This window comes from Miniopterus natalensis, chromosome 18 (genome assembly GCF_054644295.1).
Source record: "Miniopterus natalensis isolate mMinNat1 chromosome 18, mMinNat1.hap1, whole genome shotgun sequence".
Lineage (NCBI taxonomy): Eukaryota > Metazoa > Chordata > Mammalia > Chiroptera > Miniopteridae > Miniopterus > Miniopterus natalensis.
In genome coordinates, this window is record NC_142098.1 from 24,065,537 (window position 1) to 24,086,100 (window position 20,564).

General features: G+C 53.1%; 1 protein-coding gene across 1 annotated transcript in view; it reads right to left on the reverse strand.

The window, feature by feature from the left end:
- Positions 1-20,564, reverse strand: part of VAC14 (VAC14 component of PIKFYVE complex) — a 94,290-nt gene that overhangs the window by 46,161 nt on the left and 27,565 nt on the right. The window contains exons 11-13 of the mRNA XM_016196327.2: positions 17,485-17,629; positions 17,139-17,204; positions 1,725-1,881 (exon numbers count right to left, since the gene is read on the reverse strand). Coding sequence (XP_016051813.2) covers positions 1,725-1,881; positions 17,139-17,204; positions 17,485-17,629 — 368 coding nt within the window. The remainder of the gene's footprint in view (positions 1-1,724; positions 1,882-17,138; positions 17,205-17,484; positions 17,630-20,564) is intronic.

The window sequence follows — 20,564 nt, forward strand, 5'->3', positions numbered from 1 at the left end:
TGGGATGTAGTCAGGCCTGCAGGGCTCCAGGGGCACTTCTCTGTGCCCGGTAGGAAGAGAAGAGCTACCTTATATAGATGGACCACAGAATCCTGGAAGATGAAGGTGTTTCCCCCTGCCTGGGGCTGTGCTGCCTCAGCTTTTTGTTTCTCCCATGGAGGAGAGAGGATGCTCTGACAGGGGGATCTGAGGGCTGTTTCTCCCATGGAGGAGAGAGGATGCTCTGACAGGGGGATCTGAGAGCCCTGCTGGTGCCTCCTTTTGGCCGCTGTCCCCTCTTCCAGTCAGGTATCCAGACTGCCACCCTGTCCCTGCCCTCCAGGCCCTCCCTTTCCAAGGAAGAGCCTTCTCCTTACCCTCTCTTAGAGGGCTCTATCCCTACACTGAGGCCTGGTCCCCACACCCAACCTGGGGCATTTCTGCCATCTGTCCTGTGGACTTCAGGTTGACCCTCAAATGCTGACTTGGGGACACAGGATGAAGAATGGAGTCCTGGGCTGTGGGACAGAGGGTGGGAACCTCAGCACCGGTCCCAGGTCAGGATGTGGGAGCCTCCCTGACTACAGCCTCTGACTGCCCAGAGGAAACTGGCTCGTGGGCAAGGAAACCACTGCATCCTGGGGAAATAAGAGAAGGAAGCTGTGCTGCCGCTAGAGCCCTTTACTCCTTCTTAGCTTTAGTTAGGAACAGCTGGAAACTTGGGACCAGCTGCAGGCAGACAGGTGGTGGCCTAGAACCTGGGGTCCTATGTGACACCCTGTTCCAAGGGCAGGGGTGAGGCTTGATGTCAAGTGTCACTGGGAGACACTTTCCCTGCACAGGCCTCTGTGACGACCATGCAGCCCTGGGCGCAGTCAGGACTGCAGGGTGTTCCCAGGTGTTCCTTGGGCCCAGCCTGGTGGGGCTGCAGGAGGAAGCTGCCGCTGAAGGGCCCCACATGCACTTGACGCTTGGCTTCTGGATCAGAGGAGGAGCTGTCTAGGACCTTGTGCCTGGATGTCAAGAGCTGCTCCGGGGACAGAGACACCCCAGGCAAACACCCAAGATTAGTGGGGTACTTTCCTATTGACTTGTACACCTGGGCCTTTTCCAGGATGGTGTCATTGGACGGAATTGGTATCCGCCTGGGAGGGAGGTGCTGGGAGCCGCACTGGCCTGGGAGAAGGGCTGCCTGATGTCTAGAAGGAGCTCCAAGGGTGAGCACCAGGAACGCCACGGCCACCTTCATGGCCAAGGACTGCCCGGAAACATGCTGTTTGAATTATGCTGTCTCTTGCCTGGGCTGCCTGCCATGTTGAGAGCTATTTTTAGCTTCTCGGTGAGGAAGGAAATGGCTGCCTAGTCTTCCACCTGTGAGCCCCAACTCCAAAGCCCCTTGATTCCTGACCAGAGAGACGCCGCCCCAGGGAAAGAGACGATCAGCTGACTCAGATAGTTTGATATTTAGCCAATGGCTCAAAAGGATGAAAGGTGCAGGAAGATGAAGGAAGAGGGACGTGAGCATCTCTTACAGGGATGAGGGGGCTGCTGGAGTGTGAGCCAGGAGGCGGCAGGACAGCAAGGCCCACCTGCCTCCTGGAGACTGGCCATAACTGACCCTTCACACCTTGGCAGAACTCCAAGGCTCGAGAGGGACAGCCCCGAGGATGGCCCCAGTCCAGGATAAGACCGAGCACCAGTGTTCCCAGGGTTCCTGAGGCTGGAAGCGTCAGGGGAATACTTACCGGGAGTGGTCAGCAGGCCAGCTCTGCCAGGTGTGGGCACCTGAAGCTCTGAGTGGCTGACCCGGAGGTCAGGGCCATCGAGGGGGCCTGGGTCCTCTGTCTGGCCTGCAGGGGAGGAAGCAATTTCTGCCAACACCTCCAGATCCTTCAGGATAACCTGGGGAGAAAAGCAGAGGATGAGGGATAAGGACCTCCACAGGCAGCTATGGCTGAGGAAAGATTGCCTCCTCCAGGAGGTGGGGAGGGGTTTGCAGAGGGCGACAGGCTGGTGAGAGTGGCCAAGACTATGGCTATAACAGTGCTCAGAAAGTTCTACAAAGGACTGAAGTGAAGAGGACACAGGCAGGCAGTGGACAGGAGCAACTGGAGGAAGGAAGCTGGAATCTGAGGCCTGGAAATCAGCTTTCCCATGACCACTCCTTTCTGGTCCCTGGAGTGGGGAAGCGAGGGGACCCCAAGGGACAGGGGACTCAGACACCAGGGCATGCCTATGCTGGACAATGACACAGCAGTACCCTCCAGGCCACACTTCTGGGTGTGGCAGCTTTGGGGCCCACCACCAGGTCATAGGACAGAGCCTTCTGCAGAGAGGACACCAGGCCATGGCAGATCCCAAAGGACCCTCCACATGTGGGGTATGACTGTAGGCTCCAGGATGAAGACTTCCTAACTTCCAGACACGCTGTTCAGTTCTCGCTGCCTCTGGGCTCTTATACACAGAAGCGAGTGGAGTGAGGCGCCTGAACCTGACCCCTGCCTGCCAAGCCCTCCCAAGGAAGATGCAGAGTTGAGTGTAGAGACCAGTCCAGAGTATGCGCTCAAGTCAGTGCTGTGTCACATGGTCCCCCAGGGATGCCTCACAATCCAGAGCCTTGGACCAGTGGAAGTGACACAGGGCTCCAGGTAGGCCCCGGGTACCATGACAGGCCAGTGTGTGGAATATGGTGACTATAGTTAAGGTCAAGCTCCTCCAGGGCCCTCTGTGTGATGATGGAAAGATTCTGGAGTTAGATAGTGGTGATGGTTACACAACCGTATCAATATACTGAAACCACTGAATTGTGTATTTTGAGAGAGAATTTTATCTCAAAAAAAAAAAAAGTCACTAATTTCTCCTCAAAGCTTGAAAGCAGTTCCTGTCTCAAGGCAACTAATGTGCCAGCACCTCATGCTACCCTAACCCAGCTGTCACTTCTCCTCCCCAGGGTCCCCTCTGCAGCCTGGCCCATGCAGTGGAGCCCCTCACCTGCTGGCCTATTCTGGCCCCACGGGCTTCTCCCTGCAGCCTGGAGTGTTTGACACGATATTTCCCTAAGAGACAGTTACTTCGCTCCCCACCCTGCCGCACTCCAGCCTCAGCAGGTTGGACATGGCACTCACATACAGATGCCATCTCCCAGCTGTGCAACCAAGTCCTTCCCTGTCTCTCCCCTGTGTGCTGTGCCAGGTGCTGGGCTAGGTGCTGGGGCTGCAGGTGAGTCAGGCCCACCCAGCCCATGGCCTGGAGGCAGACCTCCCCTCCCCTGCCCTTTTGTGCATTTCTGAACATTCTGACTGTTGGGCCTGCAGGGAACGCATCCACGCTGGCTGAAAAGTGTGGCTGCTAAGCAGTCCAGACAGATGGCGGGAGCAAGGGTTGCCTGCTGCCCAGGCCGAGAGCCAGGAGCCCAGGTAGGACTAGGTCCGGAAGTAGGAAGGTCCAGGCCTCTGCTGCCATCGAGGGAGGTGCCCAGAAGGTTTTCTGCTCCAACAGTGGCAGAAAGGACACAGAGGGTGAGGCGCGGGGACAGACAGCGGAGCAGTGACTGCAGCGCTGTGAGAAGAGGCAGCCTGAGCCCTGCCTTGCAGGATGTACACAGGACATGTACTCCGGATGCTCGATTGTCCAATCAAGTCACTGTGTAAAGGTCAGGGAGGCAAAAGGAGACCAGGGAGTCCGGGTGGGGGAGTGACTTGTCCAACATTAAACAGTGAGGCAAGAAGCAAGCCAACTGTATCTCAGAAAGTTAAACAAAGGGTTACCACAGGTTTACTCCCACTCCTAGTATTTCCCCAACAGGACTGAACACCAGACATCCACAGGAACGTTCACGGTGGCAGCACGCAATCACAGCCCGAAAGTGGAAACAACCCAAACGTCCATCAACTGATGGAAGGATATCCATGCCAGGGAATGTTATCTGGTGATATTTAGGAATGAAGTTCTGATACACGCCACAACACGGATGAACCTCAAAAACACAAGAAAACTTCTGCTAAGTGAAGGAAGCCAGATGCACAAGTCACATCCTGTATGATGATTCCATTTATATGAAATGTCCAGAACAGGCAAATCCATAGACAGAAAGGAGATTAGAGGCTGCCAGAGACTGGAGGAGTGAGACACAGGGAGTGATTGCTAATGGGTACAGGGTTTCTTTTTGGGGTGATGAACATGTTCTAGAATTAGATAGTGGTGATGGTTGCACAACTTCATCTACAAAGTATACTCAGAAAGTATACAATGCTGGGTTGCATACTTTAAAAGGGTCAATTTTATGGTATGTGGAATCTATCTCAAAAACAACTCCAAGTCAAAATCCCAAATTGACACCCGAGTTCCCAATCCAGGGGTATCTGTTCACCAATCTGCTCTTGCTCTGCCCAGGGCCTGAGGGGGGAACCCTCGCTGACCCTCGCCCTCTCCCCAAATGATCTCCCACCTGCTTCAGGCTCACAGGAGAGCTGAGAGGGTTGAGGAGAAAACCTGTGTGTCTATACATCTCTTGGCAACTGCCAGCCTTGCCGCATCCTTCCTACCTCCACCCCCCTCGGAGCCACAGGCTCCTCCTCTCAGGCAGCAAACCGTGGTGGTCCAATTCAGCAAATGAGAATAGTCTGAGGCAGTGGGGGCCCTGGCTTAGGGACTGGGCTGGGACAACGCTGCATATGTGGAAGGCTTCAGACCTCACTTTCCCACTAGAGAATCTGCATCGGGCATCTCTGTACCACCTCCTCCTGCCCCACTGGAGAGCGCAGCCAGCAAAGCCGCATATTTTACATTCTGAATTCTCTTATTTTAGGAATTTTAACACCAAATGGCAAATGAATGCAAATTACACTTCAATTGCATGGTTAAAGCCGGAAATGATGTCTATAGGTTCCTGCAGTAACCCCAGCCATTCCTCCTGTGCTTACATATGACAAGAGTTCTCTACGGTCCCCAGAGAGCCCTGCCTGGGGCAACACCACATGTACTGGTATGTACACACACACACACACGCGCGCGCACACCCCCCCCCCCCCCTTCTACACCCTTCAAGTGAGAGCTGGAGAACAGCACCACCAAGTCCTTCAGCCTCCTACAGGCTGTCAAAATGGAGGGGATGGAATGTCTTGAAGAGGGGAGCTGGGACCTTGTGGGGTGCCACTCTGGGGCTTCGAGGTGGCTCTCTCACATCCAGGCTCACTGGCCTACCCCAGCTGACCAGCAAACCCTAGTCAGCCCAGAGACTGAACTTGAGGCTTTAGATCAACACTCCTGATGCAGGCCTAGGCCAGGACTCTGCCTCAGCAGCCAGAAGAGGCCCCCTTGGGAGGGAAGGACCTGGGAGGCCTGGGACTGGGCAAAAGGGGGGCAACCCTCCAGCTGGATGTGGCTTTGAGTCTGTGTCCAGCCAGGGTTTTGGTGCTCCACCCTCTGCAGACCGCACAGGAAGCTCTAGGACAAGGACACAGTCATCACAGCAGCCTTGCTTAGAAGGCACCTGCTTAAGGCCTGGACGAAAGGCCCTGAGCTATAGTCGTGCTGCTCGGCCTCTAGAAACAGAGTCAGCTCTCCTTCCAACGAGCAGGCTGGCTGGGCCCATGCCTGTGCTGGCCTGTAATCCTGGCTCTGAGAATGGGAAAGGCTCAAAGCAGGAGGAAGCCACACCAATTAGTATGCTCTACACAGCTTTTTGCAAAATGAATATAAAACACTTGTGCTTTCTTTTTGTGTGAGAGAAAGAAGGGGGGAAGAGAGGGAGGGAGGAAGGTTACAAGAAAGCAATATTCTGCAGGAACAGGAGTGCCTGCCATTACCATGGCAACAGGTGGGGTGGGGTGTGGAAGGCACATCAGCTGGGCCCTTCGTCCTGGAGCGGAGTGAGTTGGCCATCTCGGAGTGAAAGGGTCAGTGGCAACTGGGTGTGGAAAACATCTGACAAAGCAGCTCTGAGGGGAGGGCCACAGGGGTGGTGGTGAGGGGCTTCATACCCTCGATGGCCTTGGGGAGCAAAGACGAGGACACCAGGGCATTCCTGAGAAAGCCCTTCCTTGTAGGAGGTGACCTGATAGGAGCAAAGGGCACCTTTCAGTGTGAGAGGGGTCATCTGGTCATCTGGATGGGGCCACTGCAGGCTGTCACCTCACGTGTTCCAGCAAGTCAGGGACAGTCTCTCTGGGATTGTGGCTATTTCCCTTCCCTCTTTTAATGGTCTATTCAGACACTCTCTGTCCCAACATCTTGTCTACAGATCAGCCCTGGAAAAGCCCTCGTGGGAGGAGGTCCCTTCTCCGGGTCCCCTAGGTGCTACTGTCTGCTCCTTTACCACACAGGGACAGCTGGAGACCCAGAGCTGTGCACAGCCAAGTCCCTACTTGGGGAGGCCCATCCTCACCTCCCACCAGGACTCCTGACCATGAAGTCCTAGGGCGCGGCATCAGCAGATGTTGGATAAATACTTGCTGACCTGCAGTGCCGGGCAGGAAATGGAAGATGGATGGTTCCAAATAGCTTCTGCCAAGGGGATGGACAGAGAGGCCGCCCACTTCATTCTACTTACTTATCTCTAAGAAACTTTTGTCAAAAGTTTGGCTAGGCCACTGGTCAGCTGATTATGTCCCAGATGTTCACTGGCTCAGCCTTCCAGCCCTGTGAGGAGTGAAGGAAATCCCCAAGCTGGGCCCTCTCCAGTCCCAGCCAGGAGGAAGTTGTAGGGTGTTTCCAAGGGACACACTAGGTGCTGGCAGGAGAGGCCAATTCAGGTCTTAGAGGCCGAGGTTGGCCCGTGCGGGCCACTGCCAAGGGCTATTTGGTGCATCTTCCCAGAGCAGTGGGGCGTGGAGCCTGAGATCTGCGTCAGGTTGTACTGCTCCTGGCTCTTGGAAGCGGAGCTGAGAGTAAGGGCAGAGGCATGAAACCTGTGGGGGGCTCTGCTTCCTTCACAAGGGGCCTCCTGAGTCCACAATCAAATACTGAATGGCTCCCATGGCTGGTGGAACTGACCAGAGAACAGACCCTAGGAAGTCAGCTGCCTCTGGGGTAGCTGAGGGAATGACACAGGGCAATCATGCTATGGTGCTCTGGAAGAAGGCACCAGGGCTAGAGGAAAGCACTGCCAAAAGAACATCTGAATTTAGGCTGGGAGAGAGGGGTGGCTTAGGCTTAGACCTGCTTTATTTCCTATTGAGAAAACCACCTTGATTCAAATCCTTCTGTTGTAGGAAAGCAAAAACAACTTTGTTTAAAAAAAGGGAATTAGCCCTGGCAGATGTGGCTCAGTTAGTTAGAGCACTGTCCCATACACCAAAAGGTTGTGGGTTCAATTCCCTGTCTGGGCACATACCTAGATTGTGGGTTCAGTCCCACATGGGGTGTGTACAGGAAGCAACTAATTGATGTTTCTCTCTCTCTCAAACCAATGAACATATCCTCGGGTGACAATAAAAACAAAAAGAAAAACAAACAGAAGAACTGTATCTCGGTTTGGGTAGCCTGACTTGGAACACATGTCTTTAGGGATCAGGACTGCTTTCTCTCTCTTTCCCTCCCTTCCTTCCCCTCTCTTTTTTATTTTTAATAAACTTTGAAATCCTTCCCTAAGTGTCTAGTTCAGTGCCATATATGTAAAAATATGCAAAAGGCCCACACCTAATGCTTACTGTTAAGTTCCACTGACAGTGATAACAGTGTGGGTTCTGGAAACTTAAAACATTCCAGCCACCATCCCCGAGGGTAAAGAGAAAGGCCAGCCTGGGGCAAGATGACTTGGAGTCGATTTCCCAACCCCCCTAACTCCCTTTCCTTCCTACCCCCCAGGGTCTTTTTCCTGCTGATGCCAACCACTGCTCATTTGCATGATGCCAGGCCCCTCACCAAGAGGATGCGACTCTCAGCGTTACAAATTCTCCCCATGAGCTAGGCAGGGATGGGGAAGGGCCTGCTGTGCCGAGGGCAGCACCAGGGCAGCGCACACACCGTTATGGCTCGGTTACTAGGCGATGAGCTGAGGGGCCAGCTGTCTCCAGGGCACCGGTCCATGGCAACCAGGAGAATGGCACGGGCTCCCTGGTCTCCTGCCTGCCTCCAGGTCTCTGCTGAATCCCAAGGCACTTGCAAGCTACACCGAGCCCTGGCTGAGGAGGAAGGCTCTGCTTCAGGCCCAGCTTCTTATCTGTTCTGACAGTGCCAGGTCCCAGCAGGGGAGAGCCCAGGAGAGTGGGGCAGGCCTGAGCGGAATAAGCTCTCCATCTGCCCCACCTCCTATTTGTGCACTTTCTCATAAAGTGTTTCTGAGTGTCTGCTATGGGCTGGACTCAGCCTTGGTCCCCACAGAGTGCGACAAGGGCTATGAGTGCACAGGGGACTTCCGACACAGACGGGGGACCTGGCCAGCCTCGATGTGCAGGAAGGGTGGGGGTTTGTGCGTGACAAATAAGGTTTCATGGAGCATCTGAGCTGAGTGGAGATGACCCAGATCATGCACATTCAATGAAGCCCAGCAGAGGCACTGGTGTGGAGAAGCGAGTGGTGGGTGGTAGCTCTTCTTGTCAGCAGTGGGGAGATTACACATCCTTAGCATCTCTGGGCTCAAGACCATGGGACTTGTGAACTGCCAGCAGGACGTTGTCAGGGAAATTCAGCTGACTCAGCTGTGGCCATCTCCAGAGGAGAAAAAATTTACATGCATCTTAGGAGAAATTTTGGTTTCTGAAGATGCCATGAACACTTGAGTAGGGTGCAGGGTGAAAACTGGGGGTCCTGGCCTGGCCACCATCCTGAGGCCTGTGGAGGGAGGGCATCAGGGCTGAGAGCCAGAGGCAGGGCTGCAGTGTCCCAATAGGATCTTAAAGCTGGTCCCTACCCTGGTTCTCAACCAGAGATGTGCATGAAAATCACCTGGCAGCTTGTGGATAGTACCAGTGCCCAGGCAACAAGGCCCCATCTGAGGGACAATCAGGAGGTCTGGGCTGAGACCCAAGCAGCTGGATTTTAAAAGCTGCAGAGGATTCTGATGGCAGCCCTGGTTTGGGCGGCTCTGTTGTAGGGCTTCTGCCCAGCTTCCCTTCGTGGAATCACTCTTGTGCCGATGGGCCTTACTTGGGGAAGCAACCCTGTGTTTCCCCAGCCCTCTCAGTCCCACCTCTGCTTTCATCAGGAGCCTGGGTGGGCCACCCAGCAGGCCCCTCCACCTCAACCCCTTTAAGCAGTTACTGTGCTGGCTCTGGGTCCTTACTTGTTCATCACTGGAAGGGATCCAGACAAAGAAAAATACTAAAAACACACCCAGCACACAAACTTGCCTTCCGCAGAGTGGAATGCTGCCAGGCCAACTAAGATTATTGTGGGTCCCCCCCTTACCCAAGTGTGGCTGAGCTGGGGCACCGAAAACACAAAGTGAAGACAACGGAAAAATGAGAGCGAGCAGAGGCCCGCTCACCAGGCAAGATTCTGGGACGGTTTCCCTGCTGGTCTCCTCTCCTCCCTGCCAAGGCTCTTTTTAGAAGACCAAAGTCCTCCCAGGACCCCTAGTGGTGACTGCCAGTCTTCTACTGGGCCATGAGGGCCTGTGTGTCTCCGGGGACTGCGACTGGGGTCCCTCTAATCCTTGTTGCAGGTCAGCCACAGGGAGAGCTGAGTGGACAAGTCTTCCGTGTCCTTGGCAGGACCCCAGAAGGCTGCAGCACGAAAGGGTGCAGGCCTCTCGTTTGGGATGTTCTTGCTGAGGCCCAGATCATTTCCCCACCTGGGGTGGGCCGTTGGCAAGAGGAACCAAGTTCTGGGCCCTGACATCTACCCCTCGGCTCTCTGGGCTGGTATCTGACCCAATCATGCCATCTGACGGTAAAGAAATCTTTGGAATTGAGGGGTTGTTTTGGAGAGTGGATGGAATGAAAACTGGAGTGGAATAAAAACGGAGGCAAGGATATGAGGAGAAACAAGCCCCATTCTTATGGAAGACTGTCCTTTTGAGCAGGCGCATTAGTATTCTGGGGAGCGGGGTCAGGACCACACAAAGTTGGAGCTGGACGGGACTGACACAATCCAGTCCAACCGAATTTAAGGGAAGAATACTGACGTGAGGCGAAGCTGCGGACTTGCTGGTCCCACAGAGTGGGGCAGCATGGACCAGAGGCCTGCCCTCCTGCTCGCTCCTCACCGGGCTGCTTCCCACACCACCTCTCAGCGTCCTGGCCACTGGCCCCCTCCTTCTGGATGGGGCTGGGTCAGAGCTGGGGGCCCTGTGTCAGTGAGCAGCCCAGGGAAGCCTCGGGGCAGGTCACAGGCAACTGCTCAGAGAGAAGGTGCATCCAGACTGTAGCTCAGCCAAGGACAAAACACCAGTGACACAGTGGGAGGGGTGGGCCTGGATAAAGCATGCCCCCCACCCACTGGCTCCCCTGCTCTGCAGTGAGGTCAGACCCTGTGTGGGGTTTTACATGCTCTGGAATCAGACAGACATGGTTGCCAATTCTGGCTCCTCGCGCTATGACCTTGGCAAGTTATCTCCTCATGCCTGCGTTTCCTTTTATGTCAAACTGGGGAAAATTAAAATCACTCCAGGACCGCCGCAGATTCAGTAAGACATTAGATGCAATGCTCCCTGAACAGTGCAGTCACCTCATAAACTTGGGTTTTTCACCCCCTCCTTGTCCCAGTCTCCTGCCACAGGCGCGTGGGGTCTGACACAGTACCCAACACGGTTTCCAGACAAAGCCAGCATGGGGTATTGGATGTGCTGTCATCGGCTCTCAAAGCTGCCCTCAGATGAAGGGGCCTCTAATGAAGTGGGAGCCCTCATTTCTGGGGCAGACACGGAGAGACGGCCAATTTCCAACAGCACACCCTCCCTCCCCAGACAGGACAGGAGAGCGCAGCCCCAGTCACCTTGGAATTTGAGTCAGAAAAGGAATGTGTGGGAACTCAGAGTCTTCCCCACCATTCCTCACAGCATGGCTCTCAGGTCTGGGGCCTGAGAAGTCCCTGTCATCACGAACTACATGCCCTTAAAGCAGAGATGAGTCCCTGGGCCCAGCTGACTAACCCACCAGACCGAAGTGACAAGGGTTCCTTAGGAAAAGAAAAGTCAAGGGACATGATGGGACAACAGGGCTCTGCTCCCTGAGACAGGAAGCCAAAGGCAGCTCATCCCAATCTGTCCCGGGGCTGGGCTCAGGCTGTTGGTCAGGAGTGGCAAAGTGTTGTCTCAGTGCATCCCTGGCCATCCTGCTTGTTTCTTATACGAATCTCCACCTGTTTCTTTTTTGGGCAATCAGCTTGGTCCTGGTGAGCTCTCTCCCAAGAGAGGTTTGAGAGCCTCTTCAGTTCTGCTCCATTTCTCCTGGGACCTTGACCATGAAAACAAATGAAGTCCTCTCCCCATCCCCAGAGCCAACCATCCCTCACATACAGTCATGTCTCTTCCCCTGCGACCCTCCTGCAGGTGAGGGGTTGAGTGCCCTGAGACAGAGTGGGTTCATGAGCCGAGTCTGACACCAAAGAGAAGAGTGGATAGCCTTTCTTCCCTCAGGACTCAGCAAAGGCTGGAGCAGACCTTGGACTCCAGTCCTGCAGGTCTGTGCATTTCTGAGATGCTCTGTGGCGCTGAGGACAGGGAAGGCCCCGGGCTGCATCACTCCTGCTGTGGTGTACTGTAGTACTCTCGTTAGGTGCCTCCAAATCCCTCCTCAGACCACGAGTGGGAAACATCCAGTCCACAGGCAGGAAATAACTTGGTCTGGCCCCGCTAAGGCAACTGTAGATGGGACTAGAAATTCAATAAATCTAGGAGCTTTTTTCATAGCTAATTTTTAAGTTGATAATTTTGTGTGGCCTGCAAATGATGTTATAAATATCCAAATGGCCCTTGGCAGAAAAAAGGTTCCCCACCCCCGGGTGTGATGCCGGGCCTTGCTCTCCATGCAGTGAATAGGTTCCTGAGCTGGAAATTCTAGCGCTGCCACGAACAATGCCCTCACAATCCTACCCTCCCCATTTTCTAGACAGGTGGTTCTCATTTTTTTTTTTTTTTCTCCTGCTTCTACACCAGTCACATAAGCTGTAAACTTCCATCAGCAATTTCTCTTCATGGTTAGTCTGAAACTAGGGGAGAGAAAGGAGCGCTTCTTCTACGTTGGAAACATCTGCTGTAGGTGTTAAGGACACCCCAGTTCTGAGGTATTGAGTCAAGTCTGGGGAGGTGTGCTCCCTTCTGGATCTCAATGGAACCTGAAGGTTTTGCTTCTTAGCAAGAGTCTGTGGCAGCGAAAGGCCCTGATGCAGGCCCTCTGCCAATGACATCATTCCTCCTCTTTTCCCCTGGAGAAGCCAGCGGGGGAGCCTTTCCACCAGTGATGCTGCAAACACAACCTGCTGACAATGGGGCCTTGCTCCCTGCCCCGGGCAGCTCCAACTCAGGGGGGCTGGGGAGAAGGCTGGGAAGGGGAGAAAATACAGAGAAGGGAGCCGGTCCTGCTGTCCAGTTTTCCCCTGCTTTTTCTAAGATTTGGAGATGCATGATGAGCCCCCGAACACCCTGCCCACCCTGGCCATGCGCACGGGGCCTGTGTGGTCCTAAAAACAGGCTAGGACATAGGACAGAGACCAGCTTCTGTGGGAAGGATCTGGGGCAACACGGAGCCCACCTTCCTGATTTCAGTGTGTCTCTGCATTGGGCCCTTTCACAGAAATCATTATCAGCATCAGGGGAGCCAACGTTTACCACTTGTTTACACGTGCTGGGCCCTGTGCTAAGTATTTTACATTCATGATCTCACTTAATCCTCACAACAAATGTGGGAGGGTGGTTCCACTACTATTCTTGGTTTTTGAATAAGGAAACTAGGCTCGGAGAGGCTAGGTCACCTGCTCAAGGCCAACCAACTAACGAAGTGGCAGAGCTAGGGACTGGACTCTGAGACTTCTGGATCCCAAAGCCCCTGCTCTTCACCACCAGGCCGCACTGTCACTGGAGAGAAAATATTACCAGAAAGGGATGCCACTCAAAAGCACGAAATATAAAGTACCGAAAATAAACCTCATAATGAATAAGACCTACAAAAACTAGGCAACTTATGTAAACAGGATGAGTCCTCCTGGGTGGGAGAGTTCAACACAGTAAAAGCCCACTTCCCCCAATTTCTCCCTAAAGAACCTGTAACGACAGACAGGCTGTGCTGATGGGCCAGGATCTGGGCAGGAGCTTTCACTATCCCTTTAAACAACGGTCTATGAGACAAGTGTAGACATCGCTAGTCCCATTCATCAAATCAGGGAGGTGGGCTCCCTGCCCAAGGTCCATGGAAAGAAGGGGTGAGAGCTGGGATTCAAGCTCAGGTCTGGAGGCTGTCTGGACTATGTTCAGTCAGAGGGCAACCAGACTCCTTCCAGGTCTCTCCTAAGACTGAGATTAAAAAAAAAAAAATTCTACATTTGTGTGTGTTTGTTTTAAATAGTCTTTATTTTTTAGAGCAGTTTCAGGTGTACAGCAATATACCCCTGCCCCTGCACAGCCTCCCACTATCACCATCCCCCACCGTGCTGGTTATAATCGATTACCCTACACTGACGCTATCATTACCCCCCAAAGTCCACAGTCTACATCAGGAGTCAGTCCTGGTGTACCTTCTGTGGGTTTGGACAAACGTATAATGACACGTACCCATCATTACCCCTTGAGGATTTTAAATGCAGGGTGGGAGGCAGCTGCACTTGGGAGTAAGGTGGGATGAGGGATGACCCAAGACCCCTCCTGGGCCAGACACACCATCGGGAACAGGGAGAGGACCCGTCACCTGGGGCTCATGGGCGGAGAACTCAGGCAGCTGCAGGCTCAGGAGACAGCCAACAACTGGCATCTTCCCGGCAGGGGAAGAAGTGGTCCCAACTCCCCACCAGGGTCCCACAGGAAGCTCTGAGCATGTGCCCTGCATTTCACACTGTTGAATCAGGGCGCATTGTCACTCAAGAACAAGTAATTGGATCTTTAGCTAATCGGAGGATTTCTATTCTCGTGCCAAGAATATCAATTTGACACCTGCAAATTCTTTCTGACGAAAGGGATTTTCAGATAAAGTCTGCAAGGAGCAGGCGGTACTGAGCAAACAGCCACTTATCCTGAACAACGGAAAAACAGAGACAACTGAGGATGCCAGAAGGGTGTGGACTACTGAGCTGTCACCAGGATAGAACTTAGGAACAGTGGCAGACAAGACATCCCCGTGAAGCCAGGTGCCAATGGGACTGCAGAACACAGTGGAGGGCCAGGCTAGATCTCTGAAGCCTTGTCCCTCCTGAGCCCAGCTCTTGCATCATTAACACCTGCATACGCTCTGTCCCCTGAGGCCAGTGGTTCTCATCATGGGGAAGAAGTACCTGGGTTTATCGCAATCATACTGGGAGAGAAAAACATTTGCAACAAGATGAAGAATCTAATGTCCTCAATATGTAAAGAGCTTGTAGAAACCAATAAGAAAAGTGGACAAAGGGTCTGGGGGCTGAAGGGAGAGCATGCTCAGAATACACACCCCTTTCCACCCCAACCAGAACTCTTCTCAAGAACCTGTGGAAGAAGAGAGAGCGGCCAGAAGTGGTGACAATGATACAACTAGACATGAGCTCCCAGGCTCCCCAGCTGGTTCTGATGTGGGTAGCCAGGGCCACACGTGGTGAAACACAGGTATGGTAGTTATGTGATTAAAAGAATGGGCTTGGATGCAAACAGATCTGGTTTTGAGTTTACTCCATCACTTTCTGGCTGTGTGAAAGTTACTTAACCTCCCTAGGCCTTACTTTTCTGAACCTGCAAAAAAGTACTTTCCCACAGAATTGCTGAGGCCTCTCTAAATACCCCAAGTGAAGGGTGTAGCACAGTTCCTGGCACAGTAATGACTTCATACAAGTAAGCTGTTATTAAGAATCTTCTAAGACACAGGATAGGCTGTGCCTTAAGGCCCCAGACTGGATGATGGAAAGAACTTCTCAGGGACTGTTGTATCCATTAGATGTCACAAAGCCTTTAACAGGAAGGGAACTCCCTCCATCCCCCGTTTGGCTGTAGTCTGATCTGACGGAATGGCCTTCGGAGTCTTTAACCCCAGGGAGCTCTGATTTGATATCAGGGCTATTTGGAAATAATGGGAAAGCCCAATAGAGAGTATTTTCTAGATGTCCTAGAAAGGATGCTCCAGAAGAGGGACTCTGCCTTGTTTGTGGCTGTTTGTCCATTGCCAAGTACACAGTAAGTCCTCAAAGTCGCCAAAGAGATTGGGCAGGGGACACTTAGGAATGTGATTCTGGGAAGCAGGATGTGGCAGAATCAGGACTCACCACTGATTACTGAGGCCCCCAAACCCTCCTTCTAGAGATGGAAAAGCAGGGACTCTATTCCCCTACCTTACCCCTGCAACTGTCCCCAAGAGCAGCTGCAATCCTATCCGCACTGAGACCCGCAAGATGTGCCCCAAAGTCCTGACAACATTTGGAGCTTCAGCAAATAGAGTTTCCATAGCTGAGACCTGAACAGAGCTGCTTAATGGACTGCATCTCCTCCTGCTCCCTTTAAACGCACACGCACACAAAACCAACTGCAAGCAGAGCTGGATGGGATTAAACAACTCAATTTAAAGGACTGAGAACTCAGCTGCTTCCAGTGAAGTCCTAGGAAAGGAACCAATCAGCCAAGCTCTTCTCTTCCTTTTTGTATTGAAATGAGGGCTGTGACTGTGCAGTGAGTCACTCTCAACTCAGGCAGAACTGGGCCAAGTCCACCTGGGCTCACACTGCAGTGGGTGGTGGGGGAAAGGGAAGGGGAGGGTGTGCGTGCACACACGTGTGTGTGCCTGCCTGTGTGTGTGTGTGTACGTGGTGGGCAGGCAGAAGGGGTCAAGGGCAGATTCCCAGACCATCTGTTTCGGATTTTTCTGGAAATGCAGAGTATAGAGGACCTAGAGGCAGACATCTGCTTGTCTGCATCTCTTTTCAGCTCAGGTTCAGGCTTCAAGACAGCTCAGGTTTAGGCTGCATATCTTTTCAGCTCAGGTTTAGGCTGCTGGGCCCTATACAAGCCTAGTACCAGTCCAGGAAGGACCGAGGTGCCTCACTCCACAGGAAGCTGTGAGCCATGTTCCTCTCTTTTCCCCCAACCTCTAGCATTGTCCACTCCCACATTCCCACTGGGCAGTATGGGAGGCCTGTAGAGTCATGGACCCACTGCCTCATGGAGGACAACAGCTCTGCCCGGAGCCAGAAGAGGGAAGGAGAAGAGCAAGTGAAGGTGTGGCAGCCAGCACTGATGTGCAGCCTGGAGCCGGCATGCGCAGAGAGACGGGATGCCAGCCTGGGAAATGGTAACACCCAGCTGCAAATCCTGTCCCTGAAAAAGAACTTGCCTACCAAAACTCCATAGAACAGAACGCCGCAGAGAATGGTGTGGGGAAAGGTGTGTGGCTGGAGGAGCCCCCAGATGGCAGAAGAACCCAGAGTCCAGCTCTTCCCCACTCTCCCGGCCAGCTTCCCACTCAGGGTTACTTTGCTGCCTGGAATCTGGGCCAACTCTCCCTTTGCATTAACAGCTCTTGGTGACCCTAACAAAGCAAAGCTGAAGGGTCCAATTTAAAACTCAAAGGTCAAAATGGAGCCCAGCTGAAATGAACAACATGACTAGCGCTCACAGAGTGCTTAGCGTGCGTGCAGCATGGCACCTAAGCATCTTCCATGGGGCATTTCACTCTCACCACCCACGTGCTATTACTACCCCACTGAACATGGGAGAAAAAAGATGCAAAGTTGAGAAGTGACCTGCTCAAGTTCAGGTAATAAAGCAGGGCCAGACCTTGCACTCAGCACCTGGCCCATAGTCATGCTCCCTACTGTCATCCTTCGGGGACCTGTGAGTTAGTTCCCTGTGCAGACTGGTTTCCGCGTGGATGCCCTGACCCAGTGTGTTCTTCAGAAGGGGCAACAGAGGAGGAGTCCTTGTTTGCAAGGCCAAAAGCAGCAAACACAGCTTTCCCTCTAGAGGGTGCACCTTACCAGGCAGGAGGAACAGGGCACTTTTTGGGTACTGATAAGAGAACAACAAAACAAACACCTTTCGGCTACAAGATCCCATCAGTCATTCAAAAGGGAAGGCCAGGAAGCCATGTCACAGGGAAGGGGTGCTGTGGACCTACCTCGTCGGATTCATCCGATAACGTCTGAAGTAGGATGGGGAAGAGGCTGTCTGTGTGCCGGAACATCTGGAGAGCAGAGAGGCAGGGCACCCGTGAGTTCCCTGCTGCTCCAGGCCTGGGTTCAGCTTGGACAGGGCCCCCTGCATGGACCGCCTTCCCCTGCCCTCCCAGACACCAAACGTTCCTCAAGCATCTGTCACTGCTCTGCTTGTCAGGGTTTCTCCAGAACTGCAATGACAAAAACCCTTCCAAGCATGGGAAGGCCCTTGAAAACCAATGTGGACCTGGAAAAAGCCCCTGGCTTGGCTTGGAGGGGCCTATTGGGCCCATGGGCACAGGGGCTCACCTTCCGAGGAGTCTTGATATAGAGGTGGTAAAGCCACTTCAGGACAGCAATCCTGGTCATCATGCCAATGGTCATGTCACTGAGGTGGCAGTTCAGGACCTGCACAATCCCATCGAGGTGGAGGGTGACTGGGGCCCTCTCAGTGCTGTGGGGAAGACCAAGGAGTTGAAGCCACTGCAGCCCTCCCCAGTGGGCCCAGCACCATCCCGGCCTTGCACACTCAGAACCAGGTACCCTGCCCTGCTCTACTGGGCGCAGGGTGCAAATGGCACACACTGTCGCCAGGCTCACAGAGGGCTTGTTTCTCTCCCTCTGTGATGACTACACTGGGGGGACGAGGGCCAGGCTGCTGGGTGCCCACCCACTACCCCTTTTCTTTACCAGCATTAGCCTGGCTATTATAGTAGAAAACTTCTCCAGTATCACTGAGCTGGGACCCAGCAGACCTCAGGTCTGAAAGGCCAGTTAGCACCCTCAGGACATTCAGTCTAGACCCTCTGTGATAAAAGAAAACCACCCCCCAAAGAGTCCAGGGGAAGGCCCTGACAACACCCCTTAAACGCAGAGGGCCTTCCCAAGGCACCCAAAGAACATTTCTCAAGTGAGGACAGGGACCGTGGCCTTTTGTCGGTCATACTCCAGGGCCACTTAGCACAGGGTTCAGCCTGGTTGAGAAGCTTTGAGTTGCCTCTGAAACTGTAACATTCTCGTTAGCCAGGGAAATCAGCCCTGGCCTCTGAGAAATGGAGCTGTTTAGAATGAGCTTTGCTCCAGCAGGGCACAGGCTCCCTGCCTTACTGGCCAAAGCCTTGTGGGTCCCCAGACAGAGGCTGGAGTTTTCGGGGATGGGGATGGCATGGGCAGAAAATCTGAGAATGTCAGGGAGGGGCTGCTTTCCTACAGATGCATCACATTGTATTTGCCCAAAGGTGCCTCAACGGGTGTGGACAAAGGGCTGCATTTCTCGAGGACCACCCCAGGTGCTTCAGTTCTCGCCTGTACAAAATGGTCTTTCGTGGTATTTCCAGGCTACTCAATTATTCATTTGCACCAGGAACTCAATGCCTGTGCTTTCCTAATTCGCCTGCAGCTTCTCTGAAGCTCATTTGATGTGAATTCCTAAAGGGCATGATTCTGAGCTTTGTAAGCGCTAAACGGAACTGCTACTTAATACAGTTTGATGATTCCCCATGGTGCTCATTTCGGCCGCTACAGTGGCACTTCTATCCTCTAGTGGCCAAAAGGGCTGAGCCTCTGGCCAGGGCTGCCACTGAGATTTCCCCGGGAGCCCCGTGGCTGGAAGTTCCTGGGGGTCTTCGAGGATATCTAACATGTAGTTTCCTTGACAGGGAACTACCGCACAGGCAGACAAGTTGCAACAGCACACGGGGTCCCCCATCACCCTCTCACTCATGCTCACTCTCCAAGAGAAATATGCAAGCCACATATGAAATTTTACGTTTCCTGGTTTTATATTAAAAAGTAAAAATAAATGGGAAATTATTTTTAATGATACATTTTAATTAACCCAACATGCCCCAAATATTATTGTTTCAACAAATAATCTATATAAAATGTAAAGATTGCTAAGAGGATACCTTATATTTTTTCTTGTGCCCTAGTCTTTGAAACCCAGGAAGCATTTCATGCTGACAGCACAGCTCAGTTCAGACTAGCCACCCTGCACGTGCTCGGGAGCCACATGTGACAGTGGCTACCACGGTGGACAGCACAGCTCCTCAGCAGCAGGCTGGCAATCCATCCCAGGGCTTCCTAAGTAGTTTCCTTTCATCTGACAATTTCCTAGACATTCCTTCTCCCTGCCAGCATCTACTCACTGTCTTATCTCCAAGTCCCACTTTTCCCCACCCTGCTGGCCTCCCACTGGGCTTTCTGGTGAGCTCCCTTACAGCTCTTCTCCCTGGGCCAGAGGGATCCTGAGGCTGGTGCAGCCCAAGGCCTTACAAAGCAGGAGCTTGGAGGCAGTGGGGAATGAACAGATACCAAACCTCTGCCTGTTCTTTCCTAACTTCCTGTGCCCGAGGTTAGGCCTCAGAGAGTCCCTTTCCCTAGCATGGTGTTCTAGCTGCCGAAGGAGTACTCCGTGCCTGCCACATTCTTAAGTTAAAATGACCCTCCTGGGAGGAAGGCCTTGTTTTTACTTTCCTGGGGACTCAGGGCTGCACTGATGTAGCAACAACTGTCATGAGCTGCTGGTGGGAAGACAGTGCCACGCCTGGCTCCCCCCACTCTGCTCCACTGTTCAGGCCCAGTGGTGTGTATGAACCTCAGGCTGGGGAGAACTGGGGAGACGCAGGGCCCTGATAACAATGATGATGTGGTACTGAAAATGATGACTCACATTTCTTGGATAAATACTCTGTTAGGCACCATGCTGAGCTCTGTACCTACACAGCCTCACTTACTTCCCTCAGAGGCCCTATACAATGTTATTCCCACTCTGGAGACGAGGAAACTGAAGCACAGACATCAAGTACCCTGTCCAAGGTTACAACAGCCAGAAAGTGGTGGAGCTGGCAATTTGAATTTGAGCAGGCTAAGTCCAGATTGGCCTCACAGACGACATAGCACTGCCTCCCAAAGGGCAGGGCTCAGGAGAGTCCATGGTGGCATCATTTCCAACTGTCCCCTGGCAGGGGTAGCAGGATGGCAGCCTGTGTGGTGGAGGAAGAAAGGGGTTGCCACACACACCTTTCAATGTATTTTCTTGTCAGGAGGGCAGACAGTCTCCATTAGGGAGTGAGGACACTGGGAAAGCTTGGTGATCTCTGTGGGGGACACTCCCAATCTAGTGACCCAAAGGGGAACTCAAGATGCCAGAATACACAGTACCATGGCCAGCCAGGTTCCTTAATGCTCAGTGGCCCTGAGATGCTTCTGGCCAGAAAGCAAGGACCAGCCCATGGTGGCATCTCCCTCAGGTGGCATCGTTTTAGGGTCAGATAACAAAGGAAGGATTTCAAGGAACTGACAGCATTTTGTGGACTAAGAATCTCTGACTTTTCCCACAGCAAATGCCGGCCATGGCACACCTTCAGACTGCTGGTGGGCTAGGTGTC